Source organism: Eucalyptus grandis, chromosome 10 (genome assembly GCF_016545825.1).
Source record: "Eucalyptus grandis isolate ANBG69807.140 chromosome 10, ASM1654582v1, whole genome shotgun sequence".
Classification (NCBI taxonomy): domain Eukaryota; kingdom Viridiplantae; phylum Streptophyta; class Magnoliopsida; order Myrtales; family Myrtaceae; genus Eucalyptus; species Eucalyptus grandis.
Genome location: NC_052621.1, coordinates 1992821 through 2010444, shown reverse-complemented (window position 1 = coordinate 2010444; position 17624 = coordinate 1992821). Strand labels below are relative to the sequence as shown.

Here is a 17624-nt window from a genome sequence, read left to right as displayed (position 1 = left end):
GACTTGATGCCCCCAAACATGTCTGGATAGAAAGAAACAAGAAGATTCTATGTCAAATAGTCGTCTGATTTGTCCGGTTTCCTAAATTCGGTGCACAAACGTCTCTTGATTTGGTTGGTTAGTTTACTTGATTTTTCAAAGGTCTTTCCATTAGCAAACTCCTTCATCCTATGCGAACATGGCACTCCCTGACTGTACTATGCACGCAATTTACCGTATGTGCGAATAAATCATTGTACAAAATCACATAAAGATTAGAATAAGGACAATACAATTCCATCCAACTGCATTAGTTTCAACAATGATCACCAGTTCTCTTCCTATCCCTTGCATCAATCAAGGACGCCCTCGTGATCTGTACACTCAAATGCGGGTTCTTGGAGCAAAAGGCCTCATACTTAGTCGAGAAAACTATGTCATTGATGTTCTTGATGACGAAACTCAACACGACGTCCTTCAGCTTCTGGTGGGAGCAAACATCGAAGATCTCCAGGACGTCAAGCGCGTTGGAAACGTTCAGATTCTCGAGCATGTGTCGTTCGCAAGACTTGTGCAGGTACGAGATTTCGTACTTGTGGCTTGCGAGCATCAGTGAGTAGATGTGCCTGTCCATTTTCTCAGGCGCGAGGCTCCCTCTGTAGAGGAACTCCAGGAGCGATTCAAGCTCTTCATGGGTCAGTTCGGCGATGGTCACGGTGTCGCAAGGTGAGGACTTGCATGAGTCCGAGTCCAACATGTTCTTGAAGATTTGTGATCTCGCTGCCTATAAGCGGAACAATACTACTGTCAACCATAGGGAATACACGTATGATTTAGCCTAGCATATAGACATAAAAGTCTGATTTGAAAATGATAAAGAGGACCCTAACCCCTAAGTTTGGCAAGAATTACAGTTAAGAATTTAAGACCATGTCTTTGAAACTTGCAGAACATTTTACCCATATGTGATTATTTGAAAGAGAGAGACTCTACCAAGATGGCTCTATGAGCAGAAATTGGAGGGCCATTGGAAGGCTTAATCTGGATGTCGGTGTGAATTTGTTCTTGGAAAGCAGAAACGGAAGAGCTCGCCAAGAAAGAGATCTGCTGGGAGAGTTCATCCTCCACCTTCTTCGTGCGTTTCATCCACTCAATAAGATCTGCTAGTCCCTGTGGATTTAGATAATTGAATTAGAGTTTCAGAAACAGAGTACCAAATCGCAATTTCTCAGGACAGATGTTAATATTGATGGAAGGGCAACAAAATCTCAACTTGATGAGGATCTTCCAAACCCACATGTTTCATTTTCATTTTTTTTTTTTTGAGCTTAGATTTTATTCTATGTTGAACGGTCGGACCTTTGAATAAATTTGATGCCCACCTGGTACCGAGGCTCCAAGAAGGCTCAAACAAACTATTAGGCCAATCCATTAGGAGATGCACTAGGCCTGACTATTGGGCATGTACTTTTGGAACCAAGTCCAAACCGAATTGACCCTTTTTTTCCGCTGAATTGTGATATGTGATTGAAAGGGTATTTGTAATTTTTATTTTTTTGGCGGGGGGGGGGGGGGGTTAAAAAGACGTTTTATTCATTAAGATATAACTAAGTAGTGACATTTGAACTCATGAAAGAGACTTTTAGAACAAAGTAAGTTCCATAGAGTCTGCCAATTTTCAATTCCGAAAAGACTGCCTTCATAGGTTAGTCCGTGCTGTATCTTTTTACAGCCCAAAGGAATACAACTGTTGCATGCGTGGGGATTCATAATTAGACCACATCTTTTTCATTTGGCCAAACACTAATGAGCTGGAATGCCGTAAAGCCTAGCTTGGCATTAACTTTGAAATTAAATGAACTAAAAGCCAGACAATATGCTACCCATTAGAACTCTAATTTGGACTAGCGGAAAGACATAGACTTTAAGGCTGAGGGTGATTATTATGTCTATGTATCCTGACAGTAAAATACCTAGGCTTTTCCATCCACAACTATAGCTTTTAAATTTAGTGTAATTAATCAGTTGATCAGTGCTGAAGCAATATGATCAAGGCAAGAGAGGCCAAACTATTTCCTGTATAATTTGAAGTCATAGAGACAAAGCAGAAACACAGAAGGAGATGGAAGCTAAATAGCACAGCTTGCCTACGTTGCATCGCGTCTTTCAATTGGAAAAACGATCAAAATGCATAATCGAAAAAGCGAAGAACTTGCCTTGCTTTTGGCGGTGGGAGAGACCAGAAACTTGTGACTCTGGTTGCTTTCTAATCTGGCGGTCTCTGCTTCACGATCATTGCCGCCTTCGAAAGAGCTCATCAAGCTAAACGCGGTCCTGATCCCTTCCAAGCAACTTCCGCAGATTGTGTTCCTCGGCGGCCTTATGATCACCGGGTATGAGCTGCATATTGAGCAATCCATCTCCTCCTATCCCTTCTTCTGTCTTCAACAAATTTGATCAGAACCCAAAACTCATCCGAGGGTCAACCCAAAAACCAGGCACGCGCAGAGAGAATTGGGTTCTTGTTCACTGTTTGATTAAACCTCACATCTTCTCTCTTCCCACATCCTCATATATGCCATTGCTTTGACGAAGCTTCTGTTGCTTGCCAATCATGGCAAGACGGCATATTTTCCCGGTCGATGCGAATTGACCATCCTGCCCTTGAGCTTCCAATTTTGGTGAAGCTAGTACTTTAATGGGTTAATCATTCTCGACTTTTCAACAAAAGAGCGTCTTCAACAAAACCCTCAATATTATCTTCCGAAAGAAACAGAAATTAAAAAGAGAATTAGTGATTTTATTCGACTCTAATTTTCGACGTGTTTAGGTTCACGAAAAGTTCTTAGTTTGCTGATCCAATTCTTGGTGGAGGACAAAAGCGTCAAGACCAAGATGCCTCGGATAAATTTATGGTAAGATGGTTGGTCTCATGTCTTTTGGAGTGCGTCCTAAACAAGGCCTCACAAACATGAGTTCGTTATGAGGAGAATTTAGAAAGGTAGGAATAGAAAAGGACTTCCCAACCTCATCTCCAGCCAATATGGGCAATTCAATATTGCAAACCACGTCCATTTTATACTATTTCTTTTATGGAATCTAATTTTAATTATCAACCTAACCCACAAGGCAAATTAGAAAGGCCAGTCTGTCCGTAACTACGCCGTTTCTGGGACCCTCCCTCCTACCAAATGGGAATCTCGAGCGGGACAAGTGTCCGCAGGACGTAGCGCTATGCTCTACTGGAAATATTCGTTTTGTATTATGATGATGTGCAGGCCGTAATGAAAAAGTTTTTTTTCCGGAAGAGACGGCGTGGGCGTCCCTTGCGCGTTGGAAAGTCGGAGGCCGTGAAGAAAAAGTCGAGCTGCGAGACTTGGCTCGGCGGATTCATTGAGCTAAGTATGTCTTGTTGGCAATGTGTGTCCAACTATTAGGGATGAGTATTGTTTGGTATCAAGGTAGAGCTGGAAATCCATACAAAATAGATTTTAAGTTCTAAAAATTGATAAATATGTTTTAACGAATAGGTTTCCAGTGGAAACGAAACTTATAATCTGAAACTGGGAACAAGTCTTTGTGTTTTTCCTGTTTTATATCTTCGCACAATCCTATAGCTTTTCATGACATATAATTTGTTGGAAGATATGTATGAGATTCTGAAGATATGCTCGAGAATCATTTTGATTATGATCATGCACAAAATCAATTAGGGATCAGATTGAGATTAAGATTGATTTTACAAAATATATCATTGCCATTTATTGTACATTTTCTGTATTATAATTACAAAGGCTTGTACATTAGGGATATACAATGAAAATACATTTCTTTCCCTAAGCCATCTATTCTTTTTCTCACTTCTTCTTGTTTCCTTTCATGGTATCAAAGTGACCAGGCTCTTGATCTAGCTTTTGCTTCAATTGCTTGCCAAAGGAATTCTAACCTGCAAAACAGAATTACCATCTGGCTTAAGAATCAATTTTAGAGGAAGAAGAAAAACAAGTGAGTTTTTTTCTTACCATGACCACCTCATAGAACAACCCATCTACTTCTGATGACTAGCCTGTTGGAGATGTTGCATCATAGTTCTCACAGAATCAAGATCCACCTGTAGCTATTCCAGTGACACAACAACAACTACTGCAGGCCCAAACCGTGCAATGACAGCCCATGCAAGCTTAGTCTTGTGACATCCCAAGGCTTCACGTACTAAGCGCAAGTGGAATTATAATTATTATTATCATCTTGCTAAACTTGTAACCTCCTTTTGATAATCTATAGTGTTTATCATTGAAGGTTAGCATGTATAACATTGATTATTTAAAATCTCAAGTTTATATTATGAGGTTATCATGCAATCACTCTACCTTCAATTTAAGTATCGGCCAAATCATTCATGCACATAAACAAGATCAGGAAGCTTCATTTCTTCTTATCATCATCAGGGCCTACAAAATTTATCCACCTGGACTCTTTCCATGTTTATCACCTATATATACAATATATACATAACAAAAGCCAGGGATAAAGGGTGAGGGTGTCTACTCCAAGAGTTCCCACACAAGCCCGCATCTAACAAAAAAACAAAAGACGTCAACTTCTACATGATCAAAGGCGTCTAGGCGCCATCCGTCCCAGCTCCAGGTCCTCCTGCACCAAAGGGTAAAGGGCTAAACATCTCCCCTTCATGGTTGATAAACCATGCAACGAACGTCATCGGTATCAACTCAACTCCACCATCATCCATCCATAAAGTTGCCTCATACTTGGAAAAATTCATGTCAATGTCGGGATCATACACGTCATGCAAAGAAACATCCAGACGCACTACCGCCCCGTATCGAGCTACTGGCGGTACATCCATGCTATCAATCTGAAAATGTAAGGTATGAGCAAACAACCTTGCCCAATAAAGAATGATAAAACTCTAACTTGAACAATCCACAGCCATCAATATTACAAGGGAATCATGGCCAAACAATCAAAGATACTAAGGTAGGATTTTCACAAGCATAAGCGATTGGATATTAACACATCATGTATATGATCACCTTATGAGTATCCATTTCTATGCTTACCTTTCTCAAGCTCAATCTCATATCAAGATGCAATGCAACAACAGTAAATGGACTCACTCACCAAGTAAAATTATATTTAGTGTGCATATGATCCACCCTCGATCAGTCACTAACCGGAACTCAATCGGCCCGATCGAGTCACTTCTGGAAGTTATCTTATCCGGACTTCCACAATATTTCTATTATGGGCATCTCACTTCGAGACATCCCGGTATCACACAACCGAGGTCCTCCCAAGACCACTCAGCAAGGGGCATCTCACTCCGAGGCATCTCAGTATCACACAACTGAGGCATCCTTGATCACACACAAGAGCATCTCACTTCGAGGCATCCAAGACCACTCAGTAAGGGCATCCCAAACTTCCGGGGGCATCACCGGTATCTCTATACCGATGGGTTCATTCACTCACTTATGCACACGTTTCACACCACCACACCTTTGATTAATGCATGCAAAAGAAAAGACTTCAAAGTATCTAATATATATCTAACTCTCATGAACCTAGCACACGTGTGTGTCCAAATTATAAGATAAAACCCATTACGACATGTCTCATTCCATGTTGAACAGATATTTACTCCATAATCAAGCACTATGCACCGCACTCATTGCACACGCATGATACTATATGTACCTACACCTCAAATGATATATGAGACTTACTCTTACACAACTAACATTTATTAGGAGGTTACTAGACTTTATGTGTGTCATACAAATCTAATATAAAAGACAAAACATCCAGTATATGTTCTTGGGTCCAGACAGTTTACTAACTAAATGAACAGTTTCGGTTTCGGACACAGAAGATATACCAATTCTTGTCTAAATACTACCAAATTTTATTATGTTATATTTGATTCATATATTGACATTTTCTGTGAAGAAACTTAAGTCTAATTCTCACTGTATTAAGAGTATTAGTCGCCATAATCTTTACTAGTGCCCTGTACCGACGTCCAAATTCTTTATCTACAAAGAAAATTGTTTTACTAGCCAATTCTTCTCTATTTAATCTCAAATTTTGACACGTTATTTCTTAAGATGTGTTCTACAATTTTCATTAAGAATTTGAGGTCAAATTCTAACTAGGTAAATACAGAAAATTCATGTAATCAGTAAAGGTCAAACCATTTCTCATAAAAACAGTTTATTGGTTTTACTAAGTTCACTTCTATCTCTACGTTTTTATATTCATATGGTCATAACTAAGTTCCTAATTCTATCTAATGGATGTTTTATCATGTAAAATGGTTCCTTTCTTATTTTCATCAATATACATAAAGAAAATAACACAAAACAGAAGACTCCCTAACTGTATTCTCCTAAAACAGAATAGGTAAACACGATTTTTATCACTTCTAGTTCAATCAAACTATTTATTTCTCTACAAGTTTCTTTTACAACACTTCAATGCTTAATCACAGCAACTAAGAGTAACTTCAGCAAGTTTTCTCAACAAAGAATCCTTTCGCAGCTCGGCTCAAAGCATATATCCACACTTCAACTCACACATCACAACATTCACATCATTTCTTCACTCGGCAAAAATCTCTTCACTTTGCTCAATCAAAACAGCCAACTCTCATTAAGTTTTTGAAACATGCAAGACTCAAAAGCAACATGCAATGGCTTCTACCTTCAATCTAACAGTTACTAAGCTTAGATTAACCACAAAACAGCAACTACAAATCAAATCCTTCACTGTTTGGTTAGATCCGCAAGCTTTCTTGACAAAACAATGGATAACTTTTAATTTAGAGTTATATCTTTCCTTACCTTGCTTCAGCTACTAAACAACACAAAGATGCTTCAAGATCAACACCAAAATCTCGCATGCAAGAAGAAGAAATCGCTGGTTTGCTTATGGTTCTTCACTGCTCGACCGAGAGAAAACGAGAAGAAGAAGATGAAGATGGGTTTCTCGATTTTTATATGGAGAGAGAGAGAGAGAGAATGTTCCGAAACTTAAGAGGGAAATAGATCTACAAAGCTAATCCCTAGGCTAGAGTAATGATGAGATTTTGTTAATGATTGTGTTTCTTGAAGTTGCTAGTTTCGGTTTCTAGGGAATATAAAACCGTGGGTGTCGAGTACATGGAGAAACGAGAGAGAGAGATGCCGTGACCTCCAAGTTTGTTGTCTCAAATTCAATTTGTTTCTAATCCATGTCATTAGTTAGTTCATTAGTTTCTAATTTTTTCAATTAATTTCCTTTTGTTTCTACTTGATTTCAATCCTTTTATAATTATACAAAGTCATGACATAACTTATCGACTAGTCAATGTTAGTCTATAAAGAATTTCATCACAAGAAATGCTAATGTTAGAAATTGATATTAACATTACAACCACTAATCAAATTATCATAACTATAATCTATAAACTTAGTTGAAAATAAAATCACTCGGGCCAAAATATTCATCTCTGGCCCAACAGGCTTAATCTATAATAATCCGGCCCACTAAACTAAATCTACAAATCTAATAATTCCGAACCTTGGCCCACTTCAAGCCAAGTCCAAGTCCATAATCTCTTATTAGATTTATTAAGTCCAATTCGTGTGGCCCATTTACTTTTCAAGCCCACACGTTCCTCATGATCCATCGGGTTCAATTTCTGGCCCAATCTAATTAATCTAAGTTCCTAATGATCTAATTACACTAATAAAGGTCGGTGAAATTTGGGATGTCACAAGTCTAGTCTAGGGCAACCCATTGTGGGCCAACCTTACCAGTGGGTACCCTATCCATGGTATTTTGGGCCAAGCCCAAATTCATCATCGCCTAGAAATCTAGGCTACCAAAGCTATGTCCAACCCAATGGGAGCCTACCAACCACAAGTGGGGCAAGCCCAACCACTAGATTAGAGCAGACGAGCGAGTCAAGTGAACCGGGTATGGGAACAAATTCCTACCCAAGTTTTTTCAATGCGGGTTATGGAATCAAGTCAAGCGAATCGGGTTTAGGGACAAATCCCTACCCGAATTTCTCGCTCAGTTTTCTACCCTTTCCAGTCGCGGCCGTCACCGCCGACTAAAGCCCGATGACCCCCTTGTACGTGTCGACTACTGACGGCCCCGAATTGTGACTCTTTAGTTTGCAATTGACCAGGCCAGAGTACTACTCCAGGTGGTCCGAGGTCTCCGACGAGCTCTTGTGACGAAGGACAAGGACGAGTTCTTTGATGGAACCGTTCCAATCCCCCCCCCCCAACGAACGACTACCCTAACACTGGAGAAAATGCAATCAACTCGTTCGGACATGGATTGGCAATTGCATATCTCCAGAAGTTGTGGCTAGCCTCCCACCGATGGAGGACTTGAAGGACATGCGGGAAAACATCAAACAAATGTATGGAAAATTAGACCGAGCATGGATTTTTTTCCCTCATGCAAGAGCTTAGTGAACTCAATCAGGGAAACATGACAATCACGGCTTGTTATAACAAGCTGTCATCCTTGTGGAACGACCTTGAAGCTACTGAAGAAAAGCTCGAGGGACCGGAAGAAACACTCGCGCAATACGGATCTATAAAAGAAAGGGAAAAGGTGACTCATTTTTTGTTGATTTTGAACAAATTATACCTGACTTTTCATTCATAGATTTTGGCGATGGAACCGGTGCCACCTCTCGGGCGAATCTTCCAACTGGCCGTCTAGGAAGAGAGCCAGCGGCTCGCATCACCGGAGCTCGCAAGAGGAGGCGGCAACATTGTGCTTGCAACCCGCGGCGAGCAACAAGACTCAAGGTCAAAAACCCTAGGTCAAGAGAAAGACCCTCGAGAGGCGCTAGGGTTTCTTGCGGATGCAGATGCACATTCCCTTAAAAGGGAAGGATGGGCGGCCTAGATCGCCCGCACCAATCAGGTGGCTCAAAAGGATCCATTCCCTTAATTGATTGGACGGTGGAGATGATTCCATGGCAAGGGGATTTGATGGCTAGATATTTTCAACATCTTCCAAAAATTTTAGTCAAAATTTGAGAGGGAAAGGTAAATTATATTGCGAGTATTGCAAACATCCGCACCATACAATAGATAATGGTTGGAAATTGCATGGTAAGCTTTGAGAAAAAGGAAAAAAAAAAAAAAGGAAGGAATTTTGTGCAGCATATCAAGTCAGTGGACCTAATGCCGATCGACCCATTACATATGAATAGTATCAACAGTTGATGCGGGCATTACAGAAGCTAAACACTTCAAACAAGGGAGGAAGTTTTTTAGGTATATCTCGTTGTTTGATCAACTCTATTTCAAGGAAGGCTTGGATAATTGACTCAGGAGCAAGTGATCATATCATTTGTGCAAAGGAATTATTTTCAAATATGCATAGGAACTTGGATCTCCCTGTTTCTGTGCAATTACCTAATGGGAATATTACTCATGTCATAGTGATGGTCGCAATCAAACTTAGTTCTCAAATCACACTCCAAATGTCCTCTATGTTCTAGAGTTTCGATTTAACCTTATCTATGTGTCTAAAGTTTGCAAGGAAAATTCATGTCGTGTATTCTTCGATTCTAACACTTGCTTCTTTCATGCTCTTTTGACTGGTAAACTGATGGGCTTGGATAATCTTTCCAAATGGTTGTTTCTTTGGACCAATTTTCTAAGTAACTTTGATTTGTCGTCCATTTCCTTAAATAAAATATCATTGTATAATATGACTGCCAATGATAAAGAGTATCTTATGCATTCAACATTGGGTCATAGTGCTACATTCCCTTGCTGTAAGTGTCATATATGCCCTCTTGCAAAACAGTCATATATTCCTTTTCCCTCTAGCAAAACTTGTGCAAGTAACATTTTTTCCTTAATTTATGTGGATGTTTGGGGACCTTATCACATATCACACCATGATAGGTCACGTTATTTTTTGACAATTGTGGATGACTATTCTCGTGCCACATGGGTTTTTTTTATGCAATCAAAGGGACAAGTTTTCTTCCATTTGAAAACTTTTATCACCTTGTCGAGAAATCAATTTGGAAGATCTATTCAGCGAATCCGCATTGATAATGGGAGCGAATTCTTCAACCATGATTGCACTTCCCTTCTTATATCTCATGGGATTCTCCATGAAAGTTCATGTGTATACACCCCATAGCAAAATGGGGTGGTGGAGCGTAAGCATCGCCATCTTATGAAGTTGCATGTGCATTGAAATTCCAAGCATCCATTCCAAAGAATTATTGGGGCGAATGCATTGTTAATGCAGCTTATCTCATCAATCGTATGCCTACTCGAATACTAGATTAAAAAACCCCATTCGAACTACTTTTCAGGAAGAAACCAGCACTGGATAATTTAAGGGTATTAAGATGTTTGTGCTATGCAACTGTATTGGGCCCCTGAGACAAAATGGGCCCCCGTGCTCGACGCTGTATATTCATCAGCTATCCCAATCTCCAAAAGGGATATCATGTCCTCGAACCGTCAACGGGGGAATTCTTTGTTAGTAGAAACGTTATTTTTTATGAGGATGTGTTTCCATTTCGTGAAAATGAATCCTCGAATGAAAGATCGGACATACAATCCTCATCATTTCTTGTTCGAAGAAGATTTGTCTTCTCAGGACCTCCGGAAAGGTATGTTCCACTAGCAATGGCTCCAATTTCTCTTGAAAATCCCACATCGGAGACTACTATAGAACAAGTGCAAGAGAATTTGTCAGAATCGGAAGGCAACCCAAAGGATATTATCACTGAGGAAACCTCTTCTTCTTCACCACGAGCGGATCCACCTTGATGATCTGGTCATTCTGCATGCCCACCAGCATGGACAAAGGATTACGTATGTGCCTCTCTCAACTCACCAGGTATTCATTACCCGATCTCCTCTTATGTTTCCTTCCATAAGCTTTCACCAGAACATAGATGTTGTGTTAGTCAAATATCATAAAACAGGGAACCATCTAGTTATGATGAGGCAGCTAGTGATCCAAGATGGCAAGAGGCTATGGCAGCAAAATTGCAAGCACTAACTGCCAACCATACCTAGGATTTGGTCAACCTACCTCCAAACAAAAAGCCAATTGGATGCAAGTGAGTTTATAAAATTAAATATCGAGCTGATGGTTCAATTGAACGTTATAAAGCTCGTTTGGCAGCTAAAGGATTCACTCAGCGAGAAGGCTTCAATTATCACGAAACTTTTTCTCCAATGGCTAAAGATGTAATTGTTCGATCCTTTTTATCTGTTACAAAGCTTGTTTGGTGGTTAAATGGATGTGCATAATGCCTTTCTTTATGGAGATTTGGATGAGGAAATTTATATGGGTATTCCTCAGGGTTTATGGAGATAGGGGAGAATAAAGTATGTCATCTTCGTAAATCCCTCTATGGCCTAAACTAAGCTTCTAGGCAATGATACGCCAAATTTGCTGGTGCCCTCACATATGCAGGCTTCCAACAATCCAGATATGATTACGCCCTATTCACATGGACCAAAGGTATGTCATATATTTACTTGATAATATATGTAGACGATATTTTTATCATGGGCAATGATAAAGATGCTATAGAAAGCTTCAAGAAATATATGCGCATTACCTTCCATATAAAGGATCTGGGAGCACCTAAATACTTCCTTGGAATTGAGATTGCTCGATCCAATCAAGGAATTTCTCTCAATCAATGAAAGTTTGTACTGAAAATTATATCAAAGGTAGGTCTATCAAGGGTGCAAACCAGCAATTATTCCAATTGAGCAAAACATCAAATTGACCACAGCAGATTATGATGTGAGAATATCTGAAGATAATGATCCCATTCTCAATGATCCTTCAAGTTATTAGAAGCTTGTTGGAAAACTCATATATTTGACTATGACTAGGCCTAATATATCATATGCGATGTAGACACTCAGCCAATTTATGCACAGTCCGAAGCTGTCCCACATGAACACTACTTTAAAGGTCGTAAAGTATTTGAAGAAGTGCCCAGGACTCGATATACTCTTATCCAGAAAGTGCAATATGGAAATAACAGCATTTTGAGCCGAAGGTCCATTACTGGTTTCTGTATTAAATTTGGAGAATCTCTACTTTCATGGAAAACCAAGAAGCAGGCAACCGTATCTTTATCTTTAGCCGAATCAGAATATCAAGCTATGGCAAAGACTACATGTAAGATTGTATGGATACGAGGATTACTTCGAGACCTCAGAATACAAATGAAGGGTCCAACAAAGTTATTTTGTGACAATGATGCGGCAAGCTTGCAGCAAATCCCATAGTGCATGAAAGAACAAAGCATATAGAAATGGATTGTCATTTCACTCGAAAAAAAAAAATCAAGAAGGGATAATTGAGACAAGAGGAATTGAAACCACAAAACAACCTGCAGATATTTTTACCAAACTTCTATGTCAAAGACAACACGCATATTTGTTGAGCAAGCTAGGCGTCTTGGATATCTACAAGCCACCAGCTTGAGAGGAAGTATTGGAAGATATACTCGAGATTCTGAAGATATGCTCAAGAATCATTTTGATTATGATCATGCACAAATGCATGATCAATTAGATTGAGATTAAGATTGATTTTACAGAATATATCATTGCCATTTATTGTACCTTTTCTATATTATAATTACAGAGGCCTGTACATTAGGGACATACAATGAAAATATGTTTCTTTCCCTAAGCCATCTATTCTTTTTCTCGCTTCCTCTTGCTTCCTTTCATAATTATAAGTGTGTAATTTGAAATCACTAATCTAAGCCTTTATTTCCAACAATATGCATGACTGAGACTTTTTCTTTGTTAATATTGCATAATTTCCATGTATGAGTTATGATAAGTAGATTGTAACAAATGATAATCATGAGAAGTAACGATTCACTACAATCGTTCAATTAAGAGTACAAGTGGAATATGAGTATATCTTGAAACCAACCCTATAACTTGTGATGGGTTAGGTTCTTACATGGTTGTTTTCAGGTTTCTAGGCATGCAAGGTAGGTTCTAAATTCAAAAATTAAGGAATTTATTCTAATGGATAGGTTTTAGGTAAAGACAAAATATAATTTGAAACCACCTGGAAGCTGGTACCACCACCCCAACTTAACTATTGGGACAACTCAGAGATGTCCTGTTCATAACAAAATGTTGTGTCACTATCCAACCACGTTGTCCTCCTAGTATCCATGCAACTAAGAATCCTTCCTCCGACAACGCTCTTAATCCTTTGCATAGTCAGGTCGAACATCGACAGAGGAGCTGCAGTCATGTAGCAACGATTCCCAGTAATCCGAATGGTATATATGAAGGCATTCTAGTACGATCCGTAGATTTTCCAGTTGAAGGCTATGGAGAGCCCAAGTCGCCTCATTATTCCAGGCTCCAGGATTTCGACGAACGAGGTGCGATTCCAGAACCGTAGTCCAGACTCTAACTGAAGACAGGACAGCTGAAAACAGGTCGCAAGGCTATTCAGCGTAGCCGACCAGGAAATAGTGGAGTGTGTTGGGATGCCAGGACTACCTACTTTAGACCAAATGACACCGTGTTTGTGAGAATTCCATGTGCTACCAACTGTAGAAATGCCTGATGAATGAAGCCTCCACATAACTTTGATCAGAAATGCAGCCACAAAAGAGCAAAACCAGATGGAGCTATCTATCTTCCGGGCTTTGAATCCAAGTCAGCGACCCGATGATAAATGTCATCTAAAAGAAAGTCGAACGTTTTAATTTGATTTGTGATACCACGGCATTGGGAGGCATCATCCCATGGCAATACATATTCCATATGCGAAAAAAAAAAAAAAAAAGACGCTAACTCAAGCCTTGCATGTAAAGGGGGCTAGGAATAAGCTTAAAATGTCCTGAAAAATTCATTTTCGTTGAAAGTTCTATTCTTAAGTAGGGCATTCCCATCCATCCAAATCAATCATTACATTTTAGGTATTATAAATCTTATCATTTTTTTTTCAAAATGAGATCAGCATTCGCTAATCCATACAAATGAATGCAAATAAAGTACTTCCCAAATACCCACATGAAAATTAATCTCTGTTGTTTAATTTTATGGGTCTATAGAGTTCCAAAAAATGAAAGCTAGAAAAGAAGCCAAAGCTAGTTACTGTACAAAAGACTTTTGGCCGAAAAATAAAAATTCCGACTCACATAACAAAATTCTGAAGAAAAAAGGCTATATTATCTTTTAAATATGTGAGTATATATATTTAGAGGTTAAGGCTTTATTATCTTTTAAATGTGTGTGTATATGTATTTAGTTTATATATGTACGAAAAGGTTAGTTTAAGATGAAAAGATGTTTGACGGTAAAATTACTCACGATGGGCCACGGGCTGGTCGACGGCCCACGAGTGTCGACCCGAAAGGATTAAGCCCATGACCCGACGGGTCACGTGACGTCATTGGCTCGCAAAACCGAATTTTGCCGCGAAAACAGAGGGAGCGCCCGAAGCAAAGGCTTCTTCCTCCCCCACGCGCTTCGCATTCCCACCCCCTCCCTCTTTCTCTCTCTACACGCAGCAATCGAGCGAGCTGCAACAATGGAAGTTCAGATGCCGAGCCGGATGCGCAGAGGCAACGCCGTCGGCGGAAGGAGGAAGCCACTCCCCGATCGCACCAACGCTCCCGGCCGGTCCTCCTCGCGGCCTCCTCCTCCTCCTCCGCCGCCGCCTTCTCTGCTCACCGTGCCTCGATCGCGGCTCGTATGCTCCGACTTCCCGTGTTGCCCCCGCATCGGCTGCGGAGGAAGCGGCGGCGGCAGTGCTCAGGACCGCAGCTCCCGTTCGGCCGCTCTGGCTCTCGCGTTTTCGCGGCCGCGATCGGGGTCGTCTTCTTCGGTCATCGGTAGTTTCTCTGCTCTCGCCGAGGTTCATGTGGTTCGATCCGGTTTCTGCTCAGTGAGATCAGACTGTTGATCTCCTTCTTTCGCCGGTATCGTTTTGGTACTGGTTGGTTTGGATGGTTTCGTTTTGCTTGGGACAGACAAGTCGCGCTCTCTGATCGATGAAATGTTGCTGCGCAATCGCCATGATCATGCTGTCCTGCTTTAGTTTTCTGATGTTAGTGCGTCTTTTGTCTAACCATATCTTCTGTTGGTCCTATTGCGAGTCAATTCTAAATTCCTGCCTTGATGAACATTCCTCTTGTAATCGCTGGTTCTTCAACGACCTTCTTTGTTATTTCACTAGGATATGGTGATATAGAGGTAGGCAAGCCTTGTACTGTTTACCGTCAGAGACGGACGGAAGCTAAAAGGAAGTGCGGAGTGAAGGAGGCGCTTCAGTTGCCCCCGAGCAGCTCCTCAGTTGAAAGGACCGAAAATATTGGGTAGATCCTCTGGTCTTACATTTCTGATGCGCATGCTTTCTGGAATGTTGTTTCCATTCTCTCTGCATTGAGTTGGTAGGTTAGTCAAATCGCGTTGCAAAATATTGTGGGTGTCACAGGTTTGGTACGGTGTGTTATTTGCTCAATTGATCCAAATAACCGGGATGATAATTCCTTGTGCTGTTAAGTGTTTAGATAATAAGGTTTTCATAGATGAAGTAACGTAAGAACAAAGTAAAATGATTGCAGACTCAGTGCAATTAGAGGAGATTGGACTATTTTACTACAGGAACAATCTCTGTCTTCTGAATATGCTTTCTGAGGACTGCCCTGTCGTGACATTGATGACATTGCTGGACTTTCCTTGCTCTTCCTATCTCTGGGGTTAGGTCTGTAGGGCGGAATTATGTAGAGACCAATTCTTGACAGAGGGCTTTATTGTCAAAAGTTATTCTGCGTCCCCTTACAAGTACAGCTAGTAGTAGCATTAGCACAATGCATGCATTAGTAAATGTATAAAGTTTATGCTCTCTATAGGAGCTATTACAAGAATGAAGAAGCTCATCATGTTTTCCCTTCATATGCCATTTACACACCTGACAGAAAGTATATTTTGAGGTTGTCAATCAGTGAGGTGGTTCAAGTATACTTTATCGATGACGTGCCTTTTCTATTCTGCTTTCCCTGTAATGTTATTATTTATTCTCACTCTGTACACAGGAAAAAGCTTGACAAAATTAGAGATGGTGATGGTATCTCCAAGTCAGGAGTTACTCCTAGTAAAAGGGTAGGTGTGAATGTTTCTGCAACAATTTCACCATTTTTCTGGGTCGTATTCTGCTCTAGCAAATGTCCTCACTTGTTAAGTACTGGCCTCTTGTCCATGTTAAATTGGCATCCAGAAGATGTCCTGCTCTAATTTGGACGTGGAGTAGTTTAACCGTAGGACTCCATTTGGAAGATCTACTTAAAAAGGAAAATAAGCCGAACCAAAGGGTTTTTGTAAAAGACCTGCACATGCATTGTTGCTATAGCTTAAAGCTACAAGTTTGACGAATATAAACTGGATCCATTGTGGTCAACAGATAGCACATGCACTCACTTTGCATGCTTCTATCGAATGGTTTTTTTTTTTTTTTTTTGCATCCTTCAGGACAGCATTTTCTTTTCCTGAAAGTTCGATTCCTTTTCCACTGATTAACTGCCTTGCACATCTCCATGTCTATGTGATTCAGTGTTTTGGTATTCCCGCTTAGCTATCATCTGCACCATCATTTACTGCAGAAGCAGCATCCAAGGCTGCATCAACAAGATAAACCGAATAGTTCTCTGCAAGATTTTATCGAGCAGCAGCGATCGTATTTTGCATAGATTGATGCATTTGAGCTTTCAGAGGAGGAGGTAGCAGCGGCACAGGCTTCTGAATAAGTTTTTAAGATTGAGTATTTTAGGATAGTCAATTTGGACTCTTCCCTACAGTAATTAGCTATTAGTCACCATAACCAACCATATCTATGCAGTTCAGACTTGCAATGACATATTAGACATCCTTTCCTTAGATATACATCCTTAGGGTCTGTAGCAATGTCCAATATACACAAGTAGCCTGTAGTTAATTTCACTCCCAGTGTAGTTGTTTTTAGGAGAGAAGCAGATTCAGAAGCCGCTCTTCGGACTGATAAATACGCCAACTTAAGCTCCTCCATTGTGGAACAAGCTGAAACCTGCCGACAGATTAACACAGTTGCCATTCATTTCATGCCAACTCAGTAACGACCAGTCATTTGTCTACATACATATGAGCCATGTAATCCTCCGTACTATGTAAAAAGAGTTATTTGATCATGCATGTCATATGTAGTTTTTTCTATTAAAAATTGTCACTGCCCATGCACATCTTGCTACTTCTGGCGTCAGCGAAATTGAGCACTTCCGAATCCCGCCGCTAAATTCTATGGGAATATGAACGGGGTGGTTTCCCTGGGCTTTTGAAGCATCAAAACCTAGTTACAATTCTTCAATGCAAAAATTCTCCTTTGTTTTCTTTTAAGACAATTCAACAAATGGAATAAACTTGCTCAAAATCACATCGAGTTGCGATAGTATCAGTCAAAGTATGCCTTTGAATAGTATGTGCCTCGAGCTCAAGTCAAATCATAAGGGCACATCAACATAGTATCAAATTCTACTGACAGACAAATCCATCGGTATTGAAAACGAATTCGGGTAGTGTCGTCACTGCAAGTTGCCATGG

The 17624-nt window shown here is 40.2% G+C and overlaps 2 protein-coding genes across 3 annotated transcripts; one reads left to right on the top strand and one right to left on the bottom strand.

Moving 5' to 3' along the window:
• Positions 1 to 209: 209 nt before the first annotated feature.
• LOC104421006 (BTB/POZ domain-containing protein At3g56230) lies at positions 210 to 2559 on the bottom strand. The gene is made up of 3 exons (XM_010032812.3): positions 2196 to 2559; positions 973 to 1149; positions 210 to 763 (listed from the first exon to the last, which is right to left on the bottom strand). Exons 1-3 carry the CDS (start codon positions 2397 to 2399, stop codon positions 296 to 298), a joined length of 849 nt encoding a protein of 282 aa, XP_010031114.2. The 5' UTR covers positions 2400 to 2559; the 3' UTR covers positions 210 to 295.
• Positions 2560 to 14519: 11960 nt separating this feature from the next.
• On the top strand, positions 14520 to 17206 carry LOC104423334. 2 transcript variants are annotated; one of them, XM_039302752.1, is made up of 4 exons: positions 14520 to 14887; positions 15232 to 15370; positions 16091 to 16157; positions 16606 to 17206. In XM_039302752.1, exons 1-4 carry the CDS (start codon positions 14584 to 14586, stop codon positions 16624 to 16626), a joined length of 531 nt encoding a protein of 176 aa, XP_039158686.1. In that variant the 5' UTR covers positions 14520 to 14583; the 3' UTR covers positions 16627 to 17206. The 2 variants fall into 2 exon arrangements, with proteins under 2 accessions (XP_039158686.1, XP_039158685.1); XM_039302751.1 differs by lacking the exon at positions 16606 to 17206 and having other exon boundaries at positions 16091 to 16378.
• The last annotated feature ends 418 nt before the right edge of the window (positions 17207 to 17624 follow it).